The sequence below is a fragment of the Vulpes lagopus genome, chromosome 1 (genome assembly GCF_018345385.1).
Source record: "Vulpes lagopus strain Blue_001 chromosome 1, ASM1834538v1, whole genome shotgun sequence".
NCBI lineage: Eukaryota > Metazoa > Chordata > Mammalia > Carnivora > Canidae > Vulpes > Vulpes lagopus.
The window spans coordinates 20,836,494-20,863,913 of record NC_054824.1 but is presented as its reverse complement, the minus strand read 5'-3'; the positions used below and the strand labels follow the sequence as shown (position 1 = coordinate 20,863,913).

General features: G+C 35.6%; 1 protein-coding gene across 4 annotated transcripts in view; it reads right to left on the bottom strand.

Annotated features, from left to right (window-relative positions):
- Positions 1-9,893: 9,893 nt before the first annotated feature.
- EPHA7 (EPH receptor A7) overlaps positions 9,894-27,420 on the bottom strand; it is a 170,104-nt gene continuing 152,577 nt past the window's right edge. For all 4 annotated transcript variants that reach the window (XM_041769621.1, XM_041769634.1, XM_041769615.1 and 1 more), the window contains exons 11-17: positions 26,928-27,113; positions 26,263-26,324; positions 24,342-24,551; positions 23,430-23,579; positions 16,513-16,706; positions 15,140-15,295; positions 9,894-13,417 (exon numbers count right to left, since the gene is read on the bottom strand). In XM_041769621.1, the coding sequence (XP_041625555.1) occupies positions 13,303-13,417; positions 15,140-15,295; positions 16,513-16,706; positions 23,430-23,579; positions 24,342-24,551; positions 26,263-26,324; positions 26,928-27,113 (1,073 nt within the window). In that variant the 3' untranslated portion in view covers positions 9,894-13,302. The remainder of the gene's footprint in view (positions 13,418-15,139; positions 15,296-16,512; positions 16,707-23,429; positions 23,580-24,341; positions 24,552-26,262; positions 26,325-26,927; positions 27,114-27,420) is intronic.

Genomic DNA, 27,420 nt, shown 5'->3' with positions numbered 1-27,420 from the left:
TTAATCTCTTTCACCTTGACTATTTCTCCCCTCTTTTTCTACTTGGATTCTGTATATCTGTGATCTCAGCTGAGTTTTAGGAAATACCAAACCTCAATTTGGAGTAATCCAAATACTTTTGCTGCATCTTTAAAAAATTAGTATCCTGATTATGTTTTGATCATGCAGGCTACTGGTGCAGACTGAATGTTTCATGTCTGCTTCCCTCCAGAAACTCTGTACCTAATCTTAACAAAAACTAGGGGTAATAATAATAATGAATTTAGGCTGTGCCATACCTTGATGGCACCTTACTAGGGAGAGAATTTTGGGTGTAGATAAACTGGAAAAATTTGCTCCCTCGGCTTCCTTGGCAAAAAGAGAGCAGCCAGGGTATTCTTGTATGCTGTGGAAATGTGGTCACTGCTACCCCTGCCTGGGCTGCAGCATTTCTTGTCTCTGGGGACAGAACCTGGTAGACCAGGGAAAAGGTGCACTCTACCTCAATGTGTCCTGTTGAGGCCTTGGTGGTGTCAAGGAGAGGAACATAAGGATTGTATTATATGAGTAGACAGTAGGCTTTGTTCTCTCTCTCTCTCTTTTTTTTCTCAAAGCCACACTTGGAGGCAAATATTTTAGCCTCACTTCGTGGGTGAGGACACAGGTTCAAATAGCTCCAGGGGATTCCTCAAAGTCACAATGAATGAATGGCCAAGTCTGTACCATAAGCAAAGTGTGTCTTGCCCCAATATCTGTGCAATTGTCTCATCCACAACTGATTAGGAAGAGGTTTAAGAAACCCACAGTTCACATTTGCATCCTAAGGCAGTGCCTGGGCAGGTTTCTCCCAAAAGTTTACGCTGACTCCAGAAATCTGCATATTGGGCATAGATCCTTCTTTTGAAAGTTCTCTATAGGTGTTTTCTGGATTCTCTAACATCTTTTATCATTAACTCTTCCACAATCACAGGGCTCTGAGGCCTAACAAAATGCTTAACATTTAAGTTGCTTCCAGAGAACCTTTCTGGATATGTAAAATAAAGCAAACCATCCTCTAATGGGTTCCTGCCTCTTAATTGACAGGTACTGCAGGGTCCTTAGTCACAAAGCTTAACGATTAAAATAGAAACCTCCAGGCATGCTTCTAAGATCTTCACATACATTAATTTATTTAATTTAAGGAGCAACTTTATGAAACAGGTGCTATTTATCATTCTTATTCTAACAAAAAAGAAAATGAGCCAATCATGGTTGTGTAACAAGCCCAAGGTCATATCCCTAATAGTGGATAGAACTTGGATTTGAAAGAAGAAACAAAGTAGTTTCTTACCTTATTCTGTCACAAAAAGTACTAACCTTTCCCTCTAGCCAAGGGCAAGTATGTGCAGATGCCTAACTTGCTCAAACTTGTTATAATTTGACTGAGAACAGAAGAGACTTAATTGTCATGTCTTAGAATCCCACTAAGGTGACAATTTCACACATCTGCTTCAGAAATGCAAACAGGGACCACCTTTGGCCATCAGATTTTCAAAAGTTAAATTGAGAAAAAGATGGTGCAAACTTGATAACCAGTGAGTTTTGAGAAGCGGAATGGCAGGAGATTTTTAGGAACCTGCAAAATGCAAATCAAGACACAAGGTGCCATATATTATAAAAATTATGCATATCTGAACTTGATAATAATTATAATTTTGCAGTCAAAGGTAGAAGAACTACCAAGTAAATCAAGTTTATTTCAGTAACTGTGAAATATATTTCTTTCGTCTCAATAGCATTTATGGATTAACTTTCCCAATCGCAATAGTTTTGAAATGGTTAGCTTTTAAGTATTGCTATTTATACCTATGCAAACATATTTCTACCTGAGATATATTAAAATAAAAAGGTAGAATGGAGTCTATTTTATTTTAAATGGAATGAGCCATTTGAAAATCCAAAGAGTAATCAGAAACAAAACAAAAAACAGTCCCCCAAATACCAGTCGTCTTCTTACCTGATTTTGAGATCATCTGAAACACAGTGAGAAGGGCCACAAAGGCCTGCCATGGTTGAATTCGATGGGAATATTTACACCCAAGTTATAAATCTCTACAATTATACAGAGCCTAGAAGCAATGTTGACCCAACCTTAGTCATGTTGTTTCAATTCTAGATGTTTTGCTCTGGTCCTGTGGCTGACATTTCAAGATAAGCAAACTCTAGATAATAACGTTAGCTAAACACTCTCCACACAGTGCTAAACCAACAAGCATAATTAGAGATGCGTACCAACAAGATTAAAATAGAGAAATCAAAATTTTCTGTACCCCAGAGCACTGCCGAACAAGCAAACATGACTTGTAAGTGCAGAAGTTACAGATGTTACATTTAGGCAGCTTACACGTGTGCTGGGTGACACCTGCCTCCCAGAACGTAGGGGCCCACACACAGAATTCATGGCAACTGAGAAACTCCGGGTGGGCTGTAACAACAGATAAATGGTATGTCGTTTGGAGATTTGGGGATATGATTTAGAGTTTATGGGATTAGGGGACCTAGCAGGTTACATGCCGTCAGATTGTAGGAAGCTTTAGAAGCTAAAACACCTTGAGTTTGAGCCTTCGCTTGACTGGAACCCACTGAAGTGAAAGCAAAGTGGAGAAATTCTTAGGTTACATAATGTCCAAGTCAGGAAGCTTTCAAAGCCATAGTGAAATTAGGAAATACCAATCCAGATCAGAAGAAAATATACCAAAGTCATGAATAAATAAGGAACTGTCGATGTCTTTTCCGACACACAATATTTAGAATTTGTCAGGCTAACTGGAAATTGTAAAAAACAGTTGGCAAGAAGACAGCATGTCAAATTCAATTCAAAAAAAATAAAATCATCATAATCTGAATTTAAAACTTGCTCTATATTATTTAAATCTCATTTGTCTGCTTAATTTTATATGTTCTTCATAAAATTGCCATTAAGAAAAAAGGAAGGCAGATATATCCAATCTGATGAATGAGAAAACTGAGTTTCATAGATCTGAATTGTTCTGTCAAGGTCAAGGAATCAGTAAATGATGAAATTGAGGCTAATACTTCTAAAAATGAGAGCTTCTGAATTTCCCATCCGACTTGGTTCTTATTTATCCTTTCCAAGCGTGAAGATTCTTTGTTGATATTTAATTGATATGACTTACATATGATGGTAGTTAAAACTTAGTAGTCAAAATTGAGATATCATAAAAGAAGTAAAAGGTTGTATTTCAGTTAAACTTGAAATTGTAATTTTTTTTAGCCCCCATGGCAACTACATCATTGTTCATCCAGTCAAAATTATTGATTAGTACCTACCATGTGCAAACACTATTTATTCAGCCTCTAGGCAATGCTAGGTAAATATATGGGAAGGAAGCTCCCTTGCAGTAACTCCAGGGCCACAGTTCATGCATAGAGAAAATTTGCACTGCTATAATAGTAAATTCAACCTCTATTTATTAAAGACAGAAAGAAACAGGATAATATATTTACTTCTGAAAGGTGGCAAAAGCATGTAATTAAATGCATGTCTCTAGTAACAAATTTTGGTTCTTATCATTGACGCACTGAATGTATAAAGGCAGCAGATGCAAAGATGCTTCAGCACTCTTCCCAAACACACTGCTTGGGCAGGTAGCAGGGTCTGCTCCTGCATGGGGAGCAGATAACAGAGATAGAGTAAGAATTACAGAAGCCTGTGTTTAGCCTATTTAACTCAGCTTACATGTATAAATAAATGATGAAGCATGAAGGTATGCATTTTAAGAATACTAGAGTCAAGAAAACAGGCTAAATACTAAGCATGATACTGCTCTGTGCTAAGGCCATACAGACCTCTTGCCAAAAGAGAGAAGTGGCTATAAGGCTAGGAAAATATGTAAATCACTTAATCGATTATTTGGTAAAAGATAAGTAGAAGAAATAAATAGATATTATGGCAGCTGCCATATTTAAACTAGTCCAAATTTGAAACGATGGAGTTATAATTCCATATCTGTTTCCCAAACAAAAAAGTTTGTGAGCAGTTAGTTAAATATAATATGATGCTTTATCCAATCAAAAACTGAGATGTGACCCTCAACTGCTGATTTCTTTTGGATCATGTGTAGGTACAAAGTGTTTTGATCATTGTGATACTGTGGTCTTGAGGTTCCTAATGGGGTTATACACAGCTTCAAGGTCAATACAGATGAGGGCTGTGTGAGGAACGGCACAGGGCAGCATCTGGGAAATTTCTGTGACATTGAAAAGAGAAACACTTTAGTAGGCTGAGAGTGATTAAGAGGCTCAGTTCGGGAGATTGGTCTTCCTGCATGAGGTTGGGACCAACTGCAGGAGTATCAGAGCCCCCGACCCGAGGGTCACGTGACTTGCAGTCACTCAACACATACCTTTTAAGAATCTACTAGGTGCTAGGCACTGTGCCAGGCTTTGAAATAGAAATGTGAGCCGGACAAAATTTCTACTTCCTGTCTGTGAGGCAACATAATTGACACATAAAGGAAAATCTAAGATAAATATAATATAATATAATATAATATAATATAATATAATATAATATAATATGACTGGGTAAAGGAAAATGAGAGGTTTTCCAAATTCCAGACAAGATGCTGAATAAAGCCATGCAGAAATCTACCCACCACTTCTTCAATACATAACAGTAAAAGACAAAATTTTAAATGTATGTTTAGAGGAAAGAAAATGTCAATTAGCATGTCGATATGTAGATTGTGATTTTCTACTATAGCTCAGAATGCAATGTTTATTAACCTGTTTTTCTTATAGTTTCCAGAGGCATATTTAAGTCATTGAAGGAGATGCATAAAAAGTGGGAAAATGATATTAAGATATCAATTACGAATTGAGGGGGATTATGTGTTTTTCCTCAGACTTAACTTTTTTTGTCAAATATGTGTTTTAAAGGTAATTACATATTCTTGCTTTGGGGTATGGGAATAGAAACTATTTCTGTCCTTTAAACCTGGGTTGAGCTCAATAGTTACTAGGTGAAATAAAAGACATTCCCCTGCCCTCACCGGAAAAATCATAATGACAAGGGCGTGTGAAAGAATTTTGTATGACAAAGACACAAATTGGTTAGTCCAGCAGGAGGTGATAATGGTGAAGATCACACAGGCAGGATCTCAACTGATGATGCTGTGTTACAGAGGTGAATTCATTTCTCCAATTAGTGAGGGGCCGTTAAAATCTTTTAAACTGGGGGAAAACATGATCAGACACGTGTTAGAGAAATGACTCTGAAAGTTATAATTAAAAAGGCTTAGAGGAAGAGAAACAGAGTAGAGGATGTGACATTAGTCTAGGTGAGAAGTGATGAAAACCTAACTTAGGACAGTGGCTGGGAGGATGGTGGTAGATTCCAGAGATATCAAAGAGGTATAATCAGCTGGACATAGTGAAAGATGGTTTATGGCCAGATAAGTGAAGTTTGACTCTTTGGGTCCTGACTTGAAAGATATGTTAAATGGTGATTAAAAAACAAACAAACAAACAAACAAAAAACCAAAAAAACCCTCAAAACCTGAAAAAAGGATAAGGATGAAATTTGGGACAAAAACACATAATTTATTTCTAAAATTCCTTGTGTGTTAGGTCAGAATTCACAAAAGTGTGTTCATTAGTGTTTGTTAAATAGATAATTAGAAATATAGACAAAAATATTTCTTCTAAAGTTATAAGAGCTAACATGTATTAAGTACCTACTGTTATGAGAACTTTCCAACTATCAGTTCACAAATTAGACAACTCTTAAAGTGGGTGTTTTTTTATGTCTATTTTACAAATAAGATAGGACGAAGGAAACAGAGAAATTAAGTCATTTGCCCCACGTTGCACGGGTAGTGACAGGAATCCCACCCCTGTGGTCTGTCTTCAAAGCCTCTGCCATCACCTACCACAACTGCCTCTTCATGATGTAAATGGTAAGTAGACTTACAGGCTGGCTCACGAAAGTCAATTTTATGATATATTGATTTAACTATGGAATTACTGACGCTGTCTTGAGTTTGAGAGAGCTGGAAGTGAGGGGTGTTTTCATCATAGAAGAAGAAAAAGAGTCTTTTCCCTTGTCTAAGCCTGATTTTGAATTAGTCACAATCACATCTCATTTATTTTTGCAGATTACTGTTCCTTAAAAAAAAAACAACAAAAACCACTTTTGTCACGCCTCTGTCTCATCAAACAAGATATTGGTAAATAGCCCTTCATTGTTTCTCTCATCAAGTCCAATTTCTTCTGCTTGATTTCAAGTTCCTCTTTAATCTTGCTCAGTTATTTACAACCAGGGATACCTCCTCCTCTCCAACAGCTGGAAGATCCTGGATTTGATGCATCCTCGTCTTGCTTGCTAATCAGCTCCTTCTGCCTCCCTTTCTTACACAGGTCCATGTGTCCGCATTCCTCTGCAGGGTCCCTTGGGCCATCCTGCTGCCCCAACCTATCACAGGAGCAGCCATCCGTGCTCGGAAATTAGTTTTCTCCCTCAGCACCCGGTTTACTACCACCTTCACTGCACCCCATTCATCCTTCAGAGCACCTGATCCTCACTACCTTTTAAGAAGAAGCCAATTTGAATTAATTTGCACTTCAAGGATTCTAAAATATTTATAGAGTGTCTACCGAGTGCCAGAAACTGCTAAATCCCCAAGGACGCAAAACAAAGATTTCCATTTGGCTTCTGCCCCTCCAAGAGTACTTGATCCAGTGGGAGGGACACACGTACAAATAGTCTGACAGAGCACAGTGGGAAAACCGCAGCACAAGCAGCCAACAAAACAAAACAAAACAAAACAAACAACCAAAAAAACAAAGCACAGGAAAGAGAATTCTGGCTCCTGGGGGTCAGGAAGAGAAGACTTGGAGGAAGGAACTTCTGAGATGCGTCTTGGAGAATTTTCCCCGTTTAGAAAAGTAAGAGGGCAGGTGAAAATCAAGAGCCAAGAAATGGAGGCATAGGGTATGTTCTAGGGCTCTGATCCAGAAATAAAAAATAATTAATTCGTATTTCAGGCACCACCGCCAGACTGTGGTCCTTCAGACTTCATTCCCACCATATCCTTATTCTGGTGGGAATTGTCAACAGCTCTCCATTGCTTCTCTCATTAAATTCAGGGTCTCCTAGCTGACTCCCTTGGCTTCCTGTCATTTATCCCTGCCTCTTATCTAAAGGGTAGCATTAGTTGGTGTTTGCTGGCTTTGTTTTGTCCGTAGATCAGAGGAGGTTTAGCTGCTCTGGGTTCTGCTGGCTCCACACCACACCTGACCTAACAGGCAGCACTTCATTTGGATGAGTGCAGTCAGTGAACCAGCAGTAAAGCCCGTGCCTGAACTCCCATCCACCCGTCAGGTAGAGCTCAGCAGGTCTGCTTGTGGCATCAGGTTCCTGTTTTATTCTTCGTTACGTTGGGTTCTGGTGAACACACATGGAGCTTGGTGTGCAACTGGCAAAGATCTAGTGAAAACATGGAATCACAATAATGCATGACCAGCAGATCCCCTGCCCAGCAGAGCCTTGAAGACACTTGTGCAAATGTCAGAGCTGAAGAAGTGTGTGGGTCTCTTTCCTCAGGAAAGAGCACATCTTAGCCTCGTATTCTATCCAGTTTTTAATGTTAGCAGTGTCTGTACCTCTAGCAAATCGTCAAGAGGGATAGCAGGTTAAACTTAGGACTTCCTCTTTTAATTTGCCTCAGAGTCTAGCCTAGCAGTGTACTAAGTATCTGCAAATTCGCACCACTTTTAAAAAGCATTCTTGAGTTGGGTGCCTCATTTCTATGCATTGCAAAAATATTTTTAAAAGAAGCATATGACTTCCCTGAACACTCGTTCTACATATATAGTTTAATTTTCTCTTTTTGTTTTACTAGTTTGTTGTCCAGTAGTTGTCTTTAATTAGTTTTGGTTACATAGAGAAAGGTGAGATTTGAACGGTATAGGTTTGTTCTCTACTAAGCCAGACCCAACATTACTTAAAAATAAATGTGCCCCTGAGTATCTGTACTAGGGGCACTCATTTCAAAATATTTTGTGCATTCTTTATTTAGATATAAAATCCACAAATATATTTAATTAAAGGCTGTAGATTTCAAAAGGGAAACAAGGATAATTTTCAGCAATAGAACCTTGGGATATTCGAAATGATGATACACACACTGCAGGTTATATCTGATTGAGCTTTGTTATTTATGGAGGCTTTGAATAGATAACACCTCACTTGTTACTATCTCCAAATCATCAAATGTTGGAAATTTAGAAATCCCCACTACTGTTAGACACAAAGAATTCCTAGTGCTGTTACATACCTACAGAACACTAGAGCTACTTATTGCTACTTACCAAACTTTGTGCAATAGGTCCAATTAAATTAGATCAATTAATTAAATTTCTCTTAACCTCAAGGTCAATCAGAAGAGGTCTTTTATTGTTTAATTATAGATTTAATTACATTCCATCACTGAACTTGAAAAAAATATCCCCTTACAGCACTTAAACCTGATGAGGCTCACAGAAGCATTCCTGTTGAAATATTATATTCTCCTGCCTGTATTCTTCAAGTTGAGATGTACTAGCCAGAGGTAGAAGAGCAGGGACACAAGGGGTATTGAGGGGACACTGTCACTAAACCAAAAGGATGGCATTCCGTTAGGGCACTTTGGACCTTTGCCAGTCACCATGCACTCTTTTCTCATTCGTTAGAATCAGTAGTTAGTTAACGATTTTTTGCATTCAGGAATTTGATCACCTTTTTGCTTTACCTGTCTTCCTTTCAGCAGCTTTCTTCAAAATTGATACTGAGTTTTCACTGCAGCTAATAACGTAAAACAAAATGGTAAAGGTAGGAGTTAAGAATACTTAACAAAAAAAAAAAAAAAAAAAAAAAGAATACTTAACAAACGATTGTTACTGATGATCACCATGAGTTTCACATCTACTTTTTTTGCCTAGTGATAGAAATTGTGTATCTTTAATAGCTTTATTATTTTGCAGAGAAATGGGTGCTGGTAGGAGAGCGTATTTTGCTACTACTTACGAATCCAGTCCTTTTAATCATCATGCGACTGCCCCTCGGTGTTTTGAGCCATATTATTCTCACCGTGTGAACTTCACAAGAGCTTTGCCTGTAGGAAAGTCAGGGATAGCCAAGACTTCAAGGTTCAACTTTGCATTTCAGCTTAGCCTCGCCTGAACCTCAGCATCACAACTGATCAGCAATGGTAGCACCTTATCTGGTCTTTGTCTACTCTCATTTTTGGAAGCATGTTTAGATATTTGTTAAGAGTGTCTAGAGCTTAAGTTGGCGATGCTGCAGAATAGGGAGCGCTTAGTTCAATGCATTGCAGGGGCAAGTTGGAATGATCACTGACTCAGTGTCAATGGCAAACGACCCAATCAGACCACCGAGCTTCACCTTTTCTGTTTGCTCTGGATCCTGTGTTTGCATCCTGCAGCATCTTAAATGCAAAACCTCCCCAGGTTGCCTTTTTATATCAAGTGTCTAAAATATTTGTCCCAATTTGATGACAAAATATTTCCTTTCACACGCAAATATCCTGGTTAGGATCATGTAAGTGCAGTTTCAAAAAAAGAACAATAAAGGTTTTAACTAAAATGCTTGATAGCAGGGCTCTTTGAAGATACAGTCTTAACTTGTTATTCTGTAATAATTAAAGTGGAATTAAGTCACTGTGCAAAAGGATGAAGGGAATCAGTGGCTATTAATTTTCTTCATATTCTGATTGGTCCACTGAAATATTTCAATGAAACCTTTACTCTAGACATCTCCTTTCATGATATTGTGTAATAAAATAAATGAGTAAAGGACATAAAGGAACCCGCCAATGATTGGAGACAGGATTTTCTTTACATTGTCTAATAGACTCGTTTATTATTTTAAGCTGGTAAAAAGAGACTTATGATTCGTGTTGAAGAAAGAGTTATTTGTGCTTGATACATTGAAGACACTGTTCAAAAGCAGTTTGTCCTTATAAAAGGATGACCCCTGTAGTAATTCTTAGGCAAGGAGGGACAAATTCAACCAACAAAAAGCACATCTCGCCCCAAGTTCCCCATGATTTCTCCACATAGAGCAAAAAAATACACATCAGTAATTTATTTGAACATGCACATCAGCGAGTAGCCCAGTTCTGGCTACTCGGGAAACAAAAGGGAGAATATTAGCATTACCTAAATTAAAAAAAGAAAAGAGGTGAATTACACCATTTTAATTGTCTTAAAAACACGGATAAGAGGAGCAATTAAAATATAGTCCTAAATAGTACTAGCTAATGTAGATTACATAAGTATACAATATGATTCAACTAATAGTGCTCTGACAAGCATAAACCACCAGTTCTAGTAAACAAGGCCCAGATCAATTGCTGAGAAAATGTTAGATTCAGATGTAATAAAAGTTACTTTTATTTCAGTACTGAATGCAAAACACAAGTCAAGTGTGAAGACAGCATTCTTAAAAAGGTGGCTCTATTAAAGCAAGGAGGCCATTTCCTTTTGCATTTTTATAATTTCTCAATTCTATTTTTGACGTTTGCTTTCTCTACCTTTCCTCCCCTGAGCACTAATTTATCAAAAAAAGACTTCAAGGTGCAAGTTGTACATTCTTATCATTATACCACTTCGTCTCTTTCTGGAAGAGAGTATTACAATCAGCATTACAACGTTAATTCTTTTTCTCTGAATATTTGTTTCACATACATGTATTTCGAAATCATAACGTTGATTGGGAAAAGAAACCTACGAACGAGAGAGTGATGTATTCATACACTTCCTATTGTGCTGTGTGTCTTTCCCATCCCTTCTCCCCTTTCCCTGTAAAGAGCTGTAAAAAATTTAAGGCAGATGAGGTATATTGCTGAAGAAAAAAGTTATTTTTGAAAAAAAACTCAAAAAAACTTTTATTCTGCCCTTCTACTCAAGAAAGACTACTCAACTATAAATCTAGTGCTAGAAAAAAGCAGGAAAGACACCGTTTGCATGTACCATACTATGTCTTCTATTTCTAGAATGGCTTTTTGTTAATTTAATTTTAATAGAAAAAATAAGCACCTTAAGCTATGAACAGGAAAAGAACTTCATTATTAGTGAGTTTAGAATCCAAACGGAATTAGGAACACTCACTCAAACTCTTTCACTCATTCTCTCAAAGGCCAATGCTACTGATTAGAATTGTAAAGTGCTGTACTTAGTATAAACACTTGTATACACTGCGGACACTGAAAAATAACCCTCAAGCACATTGTGTTATAGTTCCAAAAATATATTTACAGTCTATTACAAAGATTACAAATGGAAGTGTCTAGGTGACTGTATTATGCTAATTAAAATTATTTTACAGATTAGTTTTCCTTAGGGACAAAAAACATTTTAGTGAAATTAAAATGATTTTTCTAGTCAATCAAAAAATAAATTAAAATATCAAATAACACTGTACAGTGATTTAAAAGGAAAAAAAAAAAAGGGTGGGGAGGGGTTTGGGAAGCAATCCATTTGAGTTTTTCTATAGCCATCTTTGGTCCTAAATGTGGGAAAACACATTATGTAGCACTGAAAATACCTGTTCTTTTGTGATGCTCTGCAAGTAAAATAGAAAAATATAGTGCATTTTCAATGTATTCAGAGCCCACTACAGAGAAATGTGTGTACAAAACAAGACAGTATAAATAAAATTTACAAGTTTTACAAAGGAACATTTACAGGTTTTTGTTTCTGTTATTTGTTTGTTTGTGGATGCCCACATTATCAAACAAGACCAATTATGACCGATCCCTGGGATCTTTCTCTATTAAAATCATTATAAACAGCCCAATTCTCTTTGGAAGTACAACAGTTCAATTCTGGGGTAGTTCATGATTTTCGTAACTTTGAAAGCATTACTCACAATATGTATACATTCCTGAAATATCTATAAAGACACATTTAATTATTGCTTATGAAATTCTAACACAGTAATCAAATAATATGGTTTAATAAATAAAGCTTAAAAAAAGAAAAGCCAGATCCTTCACCTCTTCCTCATACGGTAAAAAGAGTTCTTTCAGTTAATAAGTTTCTTATGTCAGCGTTCACAAATAAAAGACTTTAAAACCTGCAGTGGTGATCTTCTCTGCAGCCAATTTGTGAGAGGTGAAAATGTGAACTGCCCCTTTTCTCACGCTTTGGAGTTCTAATATAAAACTTCTTTCTTTTCGTGTTTGGACTGCTAACAGAATAGGATACAAAATATACGTCAACTATTTCTCCTAAATTTCCTAATGTCTCAATATTGAAAAAAAACCTTGATGTGCTCGGATTAAACTTTAGGTAACACTGGATAGTTCTTGCTCTCAGAGACTTGCCTTCACCAACACTCTTTAGATGAAGTGCCTCAGTTTTTGTTTTTTTTTTTTTTATAGTCACAAACCTACAATTTGAGTTTTGTTTATTCTATTAAATTCTGTCTAGTAAAATCACTCTATAAACAATCTGTTAAAAGTGCCTTATAGTACTTATGGATCATTATTGCTTTTTTTTCATTGAAAAGATAGCGTGTTGTCTGATCTTTACAAAAAAATTTCTTTTTAAAAAATACCAGAGCTCTTGGCAACTTGCATTTTCTTGACTACCTGCCAATTAGCAAACATATCAAAACAGCACTGATTAAACAAAATAAAATGGCACACAAAGGATACCAATGTTCTGACGGAAATAGATCTTCAATCATGCTATGTGTTTGTTTGTTTGTTTGTTTTAATTTGAGATTCTTTCAAAGGTACCCAGTGTAGTAATGTGTCATAGATTAACACTAAAAAGGTCCAAAGCTATAAACAACTTTCTAAAACAAAGTCCTTATGAAGAATAAACACAAATGGTTTTAAAAAGCAATCGTCTGAAATCACATATTTAAGGAAAATATTTCATTGATTTTAACAATAAGATCATGATTTTATTTGACAAATATATTCTTTCTTAAATTCTTTATGTACATTTTAAAAAGTCTATAAGATAAAAAGGAGGTTAGAGAGCTCAAGGTGTTTGGATGTTTTCAGGTAGTACTTTGTTTATTGTCACTGCTGTTTTCCTGGCCACCAGTGGTGGATTCTAAATTCCCTTTTTATGTATTCTGGTGGCACTTAGGAGTTCAAGTCTATAGGTGCTTCTTAGATCTTCTCTTCACTGGAGGAAGGACCCAGGACTTCAACTGTCTTCTAGCAGCATTCTTATGCATATACCGAAGGCCAGTACTGTTCTCTCATATAGTCCGTAATCTCCCTCATAAGGGAGAAATGCTTATCACACTTGGATGCCAGTTCCATGTAAATGTAGCATTTGTGCTCTCATAGTCTGAATGCTGCTCATGATTTTCTTTTGGTGGCCAACCAGTGTGATCCCTAAACTCATCACATCTCTGAAAAAGACAAATGCATTTTGTTAGTTACCCTACAAAGAATTTATTTGGTACTGAACTGTCATCAGCGCTTTAATTAAATCACCTGTTTATCATGAACAAACAGATCTTATCTTAGTGGGCTTGGGTATTATGATCCTATTCCTGCCGTGGGTCAGATTGGCAAACTGTTTCAGCGTGCTCCTTTGCAAGAACCTAACTACTCAGGCTCTCAGTTCACAATAAGTCATTTTTAAACTGATTTGAAATTTTGTATATGGAATTGTCAATCTTAAAATTATTCTTAACTTAAGGTATGATCAGGAAATGTTATTTGAAACACTGCATCCTTGAACCTAGGTGAAGTCTAAAATTTTAAATTGTCACAAAAGAATACAGTATGAATGTGAGAATCAAGAATCTTCGGGCAGCTCGGGGGGCTCAGCCTTTAGCCCAGGGTGTGATCCTGGAGACCCAGGATTGAGTCCCACATTGGGCTCCCTGCATGGAGCTTGCTTCTCCCTCTGCCTGTGTCCCTGCCTCTCTTTCTCTGTCTCTCTCTCTGTGTCTCTCATGAATAAATAAATAAAATCTTTAAAAAAGAGAAGAATCTTCGATGATCACAGAAGATTTATACTGAGTTTAATTACCATGTGGTAATCCTGAGCAGATATTATTGGTTGCATACTCAACCCCGGTTCAGTTCAATCATTTATTAACTCAATTTTAGAAAAAAAATTGCTTTCTATGTTTAATAGTGTAAATGTGACACCAACTAACTGTGTCTCTGTGTGTGCACTTCTACCTTTCCTAATAGCCACAGAGGTTGAGCTTAGGTGTTCGCAAGCAGCTAAAATATAGCAAGAGTATAGTGCCATAATATTTCCTAGTAGTGGTCCAATAAGACTTTGAGAATCCTAGTTTTTCAGGGAAGTAGATTGCTTTGGAGAGATAAGGTATAATTATGCTAGCTCTACCCACGTGATGAACAGAAGTAAACCAAACAAGATAGCATGCACATGCTTAAACTTTTGGAGATGCCACTTCCTGACCCACCAGGAAAGAGCGTTGATTGCTGGCCTTCTCAGCTGAAAAATGTGAAACCCTTTGCACAACAGAACCTAAGCTGGATAGAACCTCCATAACTGTTTCCTGTTTTCACACATAGGGAATGAGAGGAACTTCGTTGCCCATAAGAGTTATGTTGCAGACAAAGAAGCTGAAGTTCAGAGATAAGAAGTGGATACCCTAAGACCACATAGTCAGTGATGCATTGGTATTGGGTTTGAAGCTTTGAGTTTTTAATGTCATACAAACACAGTGAAAGAAATCCTTCTTTGCGGTGGCAAAAGTTCCTTCAGTGAATAGGCATCTAAATGATACTGTGGTTAAGGAAAGAGGAAGACTCACTGTGTGTTTAGAACACTGGCTATGGAGACAAATTAGCTACCCCTTACTAGTTGAGTCAGTTCAGGGAAAATATATACATTCTCTAGGCCTGAGCCTTTTGTACAAAACTAATGACTGAATAAAATTATTGCTGTGAGAGCCTAAAAATATACCGTAAATTCAGAGGTCTATTTAGCACAATGCCTGGCACATAGTAGGCACTTATTAAAGAGATGACCTTCTCTCTGATTTTCTGGCTTACCCCTCTTTAATAATATGGCAGATGACCTGATGTAAAAAGCTTGGAATGTACGTAATATATACTTAAATAGAGTTTTGAAAGTTTCAACTTACTCAATAGTCATCCTGGCCACTGATTCAAGGGAGTTGTAACCAGCTGCTGTGAAGTTATCTTTATATCTTTCCATCTTAATAGCTTGTAGCCATTCTCCAACTGAACAAAAGGTAGTGAAGTCAGGAGTGTTTTGATCCAAAAGAGGACTTATTGGCCTAGACACAAATGAAACAGAAAGGAAATTTTTTTTTTCATCAACTACTAAAGAAAGAATGTCTTGGCTCATACAAAAATGAGAGCATAAAGAATAAAATTACATATCCTAATGGGTGTTACAGTAACGGATAAACAGACAAGTTAATAAAAAGCTAAAGGTTGGGCAGCCCTGGTGGTACAGTGGTTTGGCACCGCTTGCAACCTGTGGTGTGGTCCTGGGGACCCAGGATCGAGTCCCGCGTTGGGCTCCCTGCATGGAGCCTGCTTCTCCCTCTGCTTGTGTTTCTGCCTCTCTCTCTCTCTCTCTGTGGCTATGAATAAGTAAATAAAATCTTAAAAAAAAAAAAAAAAGCTAAAGGTTGCCTGGTCACTACAAACTCCAAAAGCTACAGTTTATTTAGATTTGACAATCACCCAGATGTGTCTTCCATGTATTTTTTAAAAGTATTTGTAATCAGTCTACATTTATTTGTTCATCTGCTTCACCAAAAGTGACAGGGAGTAAAGGAAGGAAGCACAGTTGGCTGTGGACTACTTGTTTGGACTAAGTGGTGCCATTGAGAAGTTGTACCTTTGCTGTGCCATTGGACCCTTGTGGGTACCTTGTGAGCTCACACACCTCCACAAAGGCACAATGAGCATCAGGTTTACCTGGTAGCTGGAGCTGAATAATTTCTAGTGTTCCTCACAATGGTGCAAGCCAAGTGCAGAGAATGGATGGAGTATTTTGGGCTCCTTTTAATGGGTAAGCTAAGCCTTGTTCATCACACACTGAGCTACTGTCATAAAATTTAACTTCCCAGAGTCATTTTATGAAAAGACTCAAAGTAAAGAAAATACAGCATGCAAAAAAGTAAGGCGAGAGAAATAAAGACCCACGTAACAATATTACTGACTTGAAAATGTGAAATGCCACCTAATCACAAAATTCCAGTTTGGAAAGTCTTCTAAAAATGACAGCCAGTGATATCTGCCATCACTTTTAAGAAAAAACAACAACAACAAAAGGCAATAATAATAATAGGTCTCTTTACACACTAATTTAGTTAAGGTAAGCCATCTGAAAAAACAAAAACTTCAAGAACACAATAAACTTCACACTGATTTATAGTTTAACACAAATGTCAACTTGCCATTGAGTTAGGACTGAGGAGATAAATGATTTAAGTGAGTATCTGAATGACCCCCAGATTCCCTTCCCATAGGTATTTCTTACCTACTACAAGTTCCCAGGGGTGTTTTCAGACTATTTGGGTTTCGAATCATTTTGTCTAGAATTCCAACTATCTGTTCAAACTTTGGCCTTTCTGCACGTTCCTTTTGCCAACAATCCAGCATCAACTGGTGAAGACCAGCCGGGCAGTCCATGGGTGCTGGTAAACGATAACCTTCTTCTATCGCTTTTATAACCTAATAGCCAAAGGGACATTAAAATTATTACTGATTGAGGTTCAATTATAATAAAATGCATTATCTAGTAGGCAAAGTAGTTCATCTAGATAAGAGTGAAGCACACTTTGAGGCTTTGCGGAAGACTTGCTTATTTTATTCCCAAACACCCATGAACGTTAAATATGTAATTAAGGGGTGCATGAAGAGCATGACCCCATGACACTTCCTTGATAATTCAGCAATTAGGAGCAGTGATTAAAGTCCCCCAGGGTGCAAAAGATAGAAAAAAAACTTGTGTCATCCCAGAGATTTCGAAAAGGGAATATTTTCTGATACCATTTTACCTGGATATGGTTGTACGTGTACATATTTATCTATGAATGTCTGAATTCTTCAGGTTGTAAGAGGGCGGTCTAAGTTACCCAGAATTGATCCCCCAAAAGTTTCACTTTTTTGCAGGGTACAAATGACACTTTCAAACAAGATCTCAAAGTACGTGCATATGCTATGATAGAAAATATTACCAAGAACACTATAACTTTAAATAATACAGAGCCTATAAAACTTTTGAAATGTACAGTGTTATAATCTACAATGGTATGCCAGAGCAAGTAGTAAACAGGTGGCTCAATGAAGGTGAACGTACCAATTTCCAGGTTTAGTGACTTCACACTAGCAGAGTGAAATCAGCCCTGGGAAGGGCACAGTGCAGGTAACACCAGGAAATCAGGAAAGGTTAGAAATTAGGGCTCTCCCACTCTGAGTGCTGGTTGTTGAACTTTTATGAGCACGTCACTTTCTATTTATATCTAATAACAGTCTAAGACACTGAATCAAGCTTTGAATGTTCATGAAAAGTAAGTCTCCAGAGATATTGGTACACGGCAATCAAAAAGTCTGAAAGCTACTTATTCAGACTTGATTCTTTTTATTTATATGGAAAGCAAAAATAGATCTTAAAAATCAGAAATTGTTATAAATCTGAGCAGCACAGCAAAATAATTAAGAAGGTAAGCAACACAAATAAGGTCTTGTAAAACATTTATGTAATATCAAGCGGGATTAACAAATCCTTTTTGATACTGACTGACAAATAGCAGTAGAAATAAAAAAAAAAAAAAAGGTGACTCTAGAAAGAAACAGAGGTAATCTTGAGTTTCTCAAGAAAATAAAGCCAAATGTAGGCAGACTAAAAGCTGGCTTTAAGAAATGTTGATTAGCTTAATATTTGTAGGGAAACATATCCCTAAGAGGCTTGTTGACATTCAAGAATAGCATATTAAAATGTAAAAGATTGCAGAACGGGATGAATAAAGTAGCTGGATCAACAATTTTTACAGGAAATTCTTTGTACGAGAAAAGTCAAAAAAGTATACTTTAAGAAAAATCAATGTTTGTATGCAAATTGATACAATTTAAAAGATAAATAAATTAGTTATAGTAATTTTTGAGAAGTATTGTATGATAAAATCCTCAGGTGAAATTCTCCCCTGATTCAGTTTGTATGTCCTCACATCAGTTTACTTGTACTTTGGAAAGCTGGGTTAAGTTATTTAAATAGTGGCTTAAGTTGTGAATAAGAAAAGTTAACAATTTCTAAAAATTTACATATTGAAAATGACCAAATAATAAACAATTGAGAACCATTTTTTTATGGGGAAAGGAGGGGCTTTCCTTATTTTTGTGGTTGCTTGTATTTGAACATAAGCAGTCTCTTTCTGATTTGACAGGACTCCATTCCCACGTTCATGACATTAGTGCAGTCATTATTTTGAACCACCTTCTAATCTATGTCCCTTCTTGTAGTTTGTCTTCAGATGTCCAGAAAGGAACAATGCATGTAGACTGATCTTTCCTTTTTCCTTGCCCTGTAAATAATCTTTAAGGATGGGAATCTAGGAGTGCCTGGATGGCTCAGTCGATGGAGCATTTGAGCCCCAGTTTGGGGTAGCAATTACTTAAAAATAAAATAAAATGTAAATCTAAATCTTATCATGATTCTCCTGACATTAATACTCTTCAGCAGCTCTCTAAGCCTTCATAAAAACATTTAGAATTCACCATCGAACACAATATATTCTTAAGTCTTTGTCCCAATGAACATAGTACCATTAAGTGATTCCTACAGGGTTGAGTTAATGAACCCTCTGGAGTTAGTCCTGTTGCATTATAGGAATTTCATGATTCCTATTACTACAGCAGGAAACATTTATCTCAGCACCAAATGAAACTTCTGGCTTTCAAAGATTCAGCGGTTTACACATTTTTAAAGGAACAGCAGCTGAGGATGGCATTTAAAATAAGAGATGCTTTGGGTGGGGAATGGACTTAAGAACTCTAAATTTCCCATTAGCAATCATGCACCTACCTCTAGGAGCACTAGAGATAATTGCCTGGAACCTTCATCTTCTCTAGGACACAGGTTGGCATAATCCAAGATATACATACCCTTGTAGGGTAAACCTGCTGATGGGTGATGATGAAGGCACAAACTGAATCTAGAGGTTCTGCAGTTTTTGTTTGGTTAGCTGCATTTCATTGCAATTGGGAAAATACAAAGCACTTTCTGCAAATAGTTATACATTCTTGGAAACAACAAGGCACACAGGTAAAATGATTGTATCTACACTTCTTAGAGCATTATGTAAGTCTTCACAGAATTCACTTAAAACATTTTTTTTTTGTGTGTGAAATTACCAGAAACCCCTTGGACAGGGGTTTGCCTATCCAGGTCTGGCCTTAATCTTCTAACAAAAGTCAAAGAAAAAAGAAAAATGTTAAGCAATTTCCAATTCTAGATAGGTCCCAGATTAATAGGAAGTGACTTTTGGTAAATGACATTTATAAAGGGAGCACTTCTTTGGTATATATTGTAAAGAAAAACTTAGACATAAAAACAAAAGTTGCTTGCTGCAAAGTGTTTCAGTATTATTATAGTATGATCATTGTAATTAAGAGAAAAATGAATACAGAAAGACTCCATGATAATGGGCCTATAATAACTCAAAATGTGATCTAATGAGACTGACTTTGTTTTTTTGTTCATGCTCATTTCCATTCCATTAACCTTACAATAATATATGACCCACATTTTATGCAATTAAATATTTTGGACCCCACATACAGGATGATAGCAAGTTTTGCCAAAAAATCACAATTTTCTTTCTACCATAATATAAAAAATTCAAAGTCATAAACCAGTGGTGAATTTTAAAAGGAAAGCTGAAGTGCTCACAATTTATTTTTATTTAAATTTAATTTGCTAACATATAGAGGGCTCACAATTCAACTGAGTGCATTTAGTTAAAGTGTATTATATTTTTGAAGCTCTTAAAATGTTTTTAGTGAGCCACTTTAAAAATTTATCTTTATGTCCCATATCTTATGGAACTTTAGCTGTTCTTATCATCCTTCTGACTATCTACTAGCGGAACTAACAAGCTATTGGTCTAGCTTAAAGTGAGAAGAAATGACTTTATTGAATATATGAACAGAAAAAAAATAATCTATATAAAGAATTTCAAATTTCAAAATTACCCTCAAAGAATTGAGGGTAAAAGTCTTATTTGAAATATTTAAGACATGGATTTAACTAAAATATAGTTACTGAGAATGCCAAATAAGACCATTTTCAATTTCTGTAATATTTACTATGGACTGAATTTACATACATACAGATTTTTCTTTGAAAGGCCATTACAGAAAAGGCTAAACATCTGCAGATTTTTAATGAAAATTAGAAATTTATTTGGGAAGCTCACTGTCACTTTCATTAGCAAATAACTAAATTTTGACTGCTTCTGTTGCAGTAAAAATTCAAGAAAGTTGTAAGTATGTGAAAATACGGTAAGAATCTGTTCAAGTGTTAATCAAGTGATAACCTGTTTGGATGTGGGTATCATCAGAACACACATACTATCTTTTCCCAAGTTTTTCTTGCTCACTGCCCTGCCTAGCATGCAAATAAAGCCTTCTGGAAACTATCTACCTCACTGACTTCTAAAATACCCCTTTTCTGTTCAGAGTGATCACAGAAACCTCCCTTTATTCAGCCTGGAATTTTGTGGACTTGCTTACAAACATAACCATCAATTTACAGTTTCTTTCTCACGGTGTCTTATGAAAAGTCTTAAGATCCAAGGCATTTGAAATTTGAAGGCTTTCTAAAATTCCTGACAAATTCCTAGCTACTAAATTTGAACAATTCAATTAACTCACTTAATAGATCAACCCTGGCTAATTAAAAATAATATCTAGTTAGATCTGTTGAAAGCAAACTTCCCCAATAATACAATCTATTCACACACACACACAGGATTTGCATATGCATCGAAGGGCTGTCATATCTCTTAAATTTCTCCAGGGAATACTACTCCTACCAGAAACTTATAGTAAAAACAACAAAAAACAAAACAAAACAAAACAAAAAAACAACAAAAACACTTTTATCTAGGTAATTTTTTGCCAGAATGAAATTATTTTGAATTATCCATTTTTTTCACCATTTGCATTTTGAAACTTAAACGTGTAGTTGCTCAAATAGCACTTTAACAACATAAGTATAAACTAATGAATATTATTCTATAAGAGGAGTATTAATATAAATTTCAGTATAAAAACTGAACTGTGTAGGTAATCTCTTACTATTAATATGAACTTCTGTCTGAATTTTTAAATCAGACTTTCAAAATCACAAAAAAGAAGAAAGATCGTGCTAAGCATTCTAGGTCAGAAGTCAGTGTTATTGAAGACATAATTTCTTTGATCAGCAAAAATATTTATTAATTCTTGATATAATAATTATAGATTTTTGACATTTCATTTTCAGGAAAAACAAAAGAACAATATTTAAGGACTTCTAAAAATTAGAATTGAAGATTTTTTTTCTTATAGCCATTTCTATTATCTGATTTTTGGAAGTTAAGTGAACTTTGAATTTAAGTCATCTTATATTCCTGTCATTCCCTTTATGTTTGAATCTGGTACAGAAGGAAGGTGTCAAAAGAAATGAAACTCCACTGAGTGTCTAGGGAATGTAAATATTTCTCTTTCTCTGCCCCAAGGATTTGTTTGCCCATATTTTGACAGTCCATGAAATCTTTGACACTGAGTCCTGTCAAATATTAACAACTTTGCCTCTGCCAAACGGACTCATCATTTAGACTTTTATCTTTGAAAAGCAGAAACCAAAACCAAAAAAACAAAAAAGTTTCATGTCATCTCTCAGTTCAAAACACCAAAACATTTAGATGACTTAAAAAGCTCCACCTCTTCAGGCTGTGAACTTCTCAGCCAATTCAGAAATTTGTGGGAAAGTGTCCTGAAAATAACCTTACCAACAAACAATCTGATTTTAGTTGTCAAAAAATAACTATCTACAAGTTTCAGGAATTTGATATGGTAAATTCTAATAAACAAAACAAAACAAAATGCAAATATGGATTTGATATAACAATGCTTATGACCTCTTTTTGAAAAATAAGTCATTTTTAACCTTACTCACCTTTTGCTCTGCATGTTTATAATACTTCCAGAATTCATTATTCCACTTTGCTGGTCACATCCTTCTTTTAAATGGCAATATAGACTTTCCTTAAGCACCACTTGTGTCTTTACTCGTAAGGAACATGCATTTGTACCATTTCCAAACTCCTTCATAAAGCCTTTGATCAATTTGTCCCAACTTAATCAGCATATCAAATCACTACCAATGTGTACATCTCTGTTGTAGGACAGGGAGTCTATTTGGCTGGTCTCCACACACTTTACTAAGTTTTTGCTCCTGGACTGTTGAATATGCCCCCTTGGAAAATCCTCTCATTAGCTATGACCAAAGTCATCTCCAGATTTCTAGTTCAAATCTAGGGTACTTTCCTAGATTTTATACTTACTCTACTTTTATCTAAATTTCACTCCTATTTTCAGTAAGTTGAACTATATGAATCTGCCAGTATTTGAAAGTTACTGACCTATACAAATGCTGATTTCATAAGATTCAACCTATGAGAAGCAAATATTCACTCGCACTTATGCTATATTGTTTTATAAGTGGTCTCTTGCTATGGGATGTATGACCCTAAGAACTGCCATCACCTTCATTTCTCCAGGGAATACTGGAAATATTGGATATATCCAATATCCTGGATAACAATATGTTTTATGCCTTAGTATGTATCAAGATACATATTTAATAAGCACTGAATTTTTAGGAATTTCCAAAAGTACTCCCATGTGATTGCATTCTAAAATAACACTAGGAAATACTTACCAATGTTGATCATAATCTCTAGTTTGTCTCATGAAATTAAAATTTAATCAAATCAACCAACAATAGATAGTTTAAACTAGTTTTCTCAGAACATTAAAAGAAAAAGAAAGATAAGCTTCGAAGACAAAACACAGGCCTCCTTCCCCTCCTCTCTGCAAATGATCTTTCTTGTGTGACTTTTCCTCTACAGCCGTGCAAGTACAGTATCATTATCTTTATTAGGAGGACATATCCTTTGCACACTTCTATTATATCAAGAAGATTAAAAAAAAAAAAGGAAAGAGAAAGCAAGTCTTCAAAATGAAATTAACTGAACCACTAATTTACAGTAATTTTTGTGGGAATAACTGAAAACTCAGCAATCATATTTTAAAAATCCTATGTTTCTTTTTTATGAGCCGTTACCTACATGTTCCAATAACAATGGGTATCAATGTATGAAATCCTTTTTGTTTAAATAGTGTAACACCTACATCTTGGTTTGACATGTCCCAATAAGGTCTTTCTCCGTAAGACATAACTTCCCACATGACTATTCCATAGCTCCATACGTCACTGGCTGATGTGAATTTCCGGTATTGGATGGCTTCAGGTGCTGTCCACCTTACTGGAATTTTTCCGCCCTGTTATAAAAAGATATTGAAATTTTAAATATGCATAATAACTTATAAATCATTTATAGCAAAACTATATAGCTACAGTTAAACATTTATATATTGGTTAGCAATTCAGCAGTATCGCATCTATCCATCTTGATTCTCTCTTAAGTGTATTTAAACTTACTAATCTGGTTTTAAAATATCACCACAAGTTTTCATTTTTAAGGCAACTCAATTAATTAATTAATTTATTTATTTATTTATTTATTTTAAGGCAACTCAATTTAATGGACCCTTTGGTGGTCTTAGGGCAAGAGTCTAGTGGAAAGACAATGACATATCAGGCAGCATAATTATGAAAATGGAATGAAATGTGGGGAATTTAAATTCTCACATATTTTCCTTTTTTAATCTCACAAAAGTTGTAAGAATTAGGATAGTTCATATTCTTTGAAAATATTTATTGGAAATGGGACTATATTTCTCTCCTGCAATTATGAGAGCTAGCAACTAGATGAAATTGCGTAACTGTGTGTTATATATTGGAACACTTTGATACAGGACAAACATGTTGCTACTCTTATCACACTTCTTCTCTTAGTCTATACATAGAGTGAAAAGCAGCAATGATTCTTCCAAAAGGAAAAAAAAAAAAAAAACAGCAACAACAAAAAGCTGAGATCAATTGGTCTCTTTTCTACTGTTTAGTTTCATGTTAAGTCCTGCCTTCTTGGTAGGAAAATCTTAGGAAGATGAAGAGGTGCAGTAAGAGACTTTTTTTCTTACAGTTGTCGTATAGACAGCTTCTGGATCGTCCTCTATAACCCGGGACAGGCCGAAATCTGACACTTTACAAACAAGATTGCTGTTGACAAGAATATTGCGAGCTGCAAGGTCCCTGTGAACGTATCCCATGTCGGCCAAATATCTCATTCCAGCAGCAATTCCTCTCAGCATTCCTACTAACTGAATGACGGTAAATTGCCCATCGTGTTTCTACAGGAAGACAAGAATAAAAGTCCTTTACTGTACTTTCAAAGGGAAAAAACTGCAGTGAAAACTGTCTGCATGCTAGTCATTTACTATAGTATAATAGGAATTATTAACTACTTTTCTATGTAATACAGACTTTTTTTAATTGGAGTTCAATTTGCAAACATATAGCATAACACCCAGTGCTCATCCCGCCAAGTGCCCCCCTCAGTAATACAGACATTTGTAAAAAAAACAAAACAGCTGCTGATTCAACTGACCTTCAAAGAATACAAAATAGAGTTTTGGTAATTGCTTACTTATTTAGATTGATGCCATTTGTGTTGATTAAAAATAGTATCAGGTTAGTCAGATCCAACAGGATACAAAGATTTTTGAGGCAAAGATAGGGAATGGAATATGTGAAAATTTTATCCCTGACTAGTCAGGGCTAAATTTTTTTTTTTTTTGCTAAAAAGTTATGTAAACAATCTAGAAATATATAAAGGGAAAGGAGAAAGTTTTCGATTAAAAATGAAGAGAAACTAGGAAGTAGAAAATGATTATCCTAGCTGACTTTATTTTCATTTTATATTTTTTGTTGTTTTGCTGTTGGTGAGAATATTACTTGCAACAAAGATTCTCTAAAACAGATGCACTAGCAAGTGGGATTGAGAGCTCTTTGCAAAAAACAGGCCACCATATATTATTATTTTTTTTAATTTTATTTATTTTTTCATGAGAGACACACACACAGAGAGGCAGAGACACAGGCAGAGGGAGAAGCAGGCTCCACGCTGGGAGCCTGATGCGGGATCCTTGGACTGCAGGATCACGCCCTGGGCCGAAGGCAGACGCTAAACCGCTGAGCCACCCAGGCATCCCCCACCATCTATTTCTAAGCTGTTTTTAACTCATAGATTTCTCCTGAATTTACAATTGGATTTTAAATATGATGCATGACAATACTGGTTTGAGTTAATAAACTTGCTGGGTGATGCTTTATTCCAAAGAATTGATAATTATGTATATCATAAAGATGAGAAAAAAAGTTTCTCTAAATCTTCCAATTGCTTATAAATTTAAGTTTAATGTATCATTCCAGATTACATATGATAAAACTGGAAGTCCTCTTATTCCTCAGACTATTTTCTCCTTGCCTTTTGGAAAAATGTTAACGTGTTTATATACGTAGGAGAAAAGTCTCAGAGCAAAACTGTGTATGTTTATATATTTAGAATTTACTACAAAAATAACCACATATTGTTAATTTCCAAAATGTTAGTGATTCTGTCCTTTACATTCATTGTTCACATTGCAATATGATAGAAATGGTCCCATAGAGCAGAATTGGGATCATCATGCCAGTATTGGATGGTGATCTCAATTTTTAGTCTTCTCTGTACTACTTCTTTGTCCTGAAAAAGTACAATGTTACTCTACAACATATATTCAAAGTAAAGGGCTTCAGGTAGGTATCCTCTGTACTTGAGGGAACATATTAATGAAAACTATTGTTTAAACTACTACAATGTATCACTTATGTGCTCAAAAAGATTATAGTTCAATCCAGACTAGGAAACTGATTTTTAACCTATTTTGCTTTTTTGAAAGCAATTTTCTGATCAGTTAAAGTTTATAATGTTTACATTTTATACTATAAAAAGAAAATCAAACAACTATAGCGGTAGTATGGATTGTATATTTAGAATGAGAAGACGGTTTTGTTACTTACCCTGAGAAATGCATCAAGGGCTCCATTTTCCATGAATTCTATTACTATCATGACTGGTTTCCCTAAAATTAAAAGAAATGCACACACACATATATATATATATATGTATACATAAGGAAAAAAGCATTGCTCGAGGAACCATAACCTAGACTTCAGGCATATTCCCATTATCACCCTGGATAAAATACATGGTACTCTTCTGAGAGGCTGAATGGGTGAGCTGTGAGTGTTTCTAATGTCCACAGTGCTGCTGCTAAACTCAGCATCATTTACTGTCTGTTTGGAAGATGCTTATGATTCACAAAATTAAACAACAAAGTCAGTGTGCTCTTCTGATTCCTGCTCTATGAATGAAACTCAAGAGAAAATGACACTTGATATAAAGTGTAAAGACTAAAGTGTATCATTTTTATGGATGTTGAAACTGAATGAAAATATCAGTCGCTCCATCTGTCTATCAGATTTATTCTTTGACTCTCATCTTGTCTTCATTTATACGGATTTTTTTCAGAGGTAGTAACATAAAAGAAGAAGTTAGTCTGTTATATACCAAGAAAAACATTCATTTAGAATATGCAATATGTTCATAACTTGGTTTTTTAACTAGGTACAGAATAACACTAATTTCTGACAGTCCACTTGATAAATGAAAGATCAATATCTACCTCTTGTAACCACCCCTTCCAAATGGACAACATTCGGGTGGTCAAACTGCCCCATGATGCTGGCTTCACATAAAAAGTCTCTCCTTTGTTTTTCTGTGTAACCAACTTTGAGGGTTTTTATGGCTACTGCAACATCTCTTTTCCCTGGAAGTTTCAAACGACCACTGCAGACTTCTCCAAATTCTCCTGAAGTAATAGAACAGGCAGGTATATTTTAATCTCAAAAATATTTCTTCTCTCAAAGTCAATGCATAATTCTAGAAACAGTTTTAAGGTTTACTAAACTATTTGTTAAACTACTATTTTTCAACTGGATTAGCACAAACTTTTTATGAAAAAAAAACATTTAGATTTGAAATACAGTATATAATGTACACTGGTGACAAAAGCATAAGGTCACATTTGCAAATTCTGAACATTGCTATTGCTTTTACTGTTTGAGAAGGGAATATTTTTTAAAGATTTAAAAGTCTGGAATTCGTGTGTACCATTA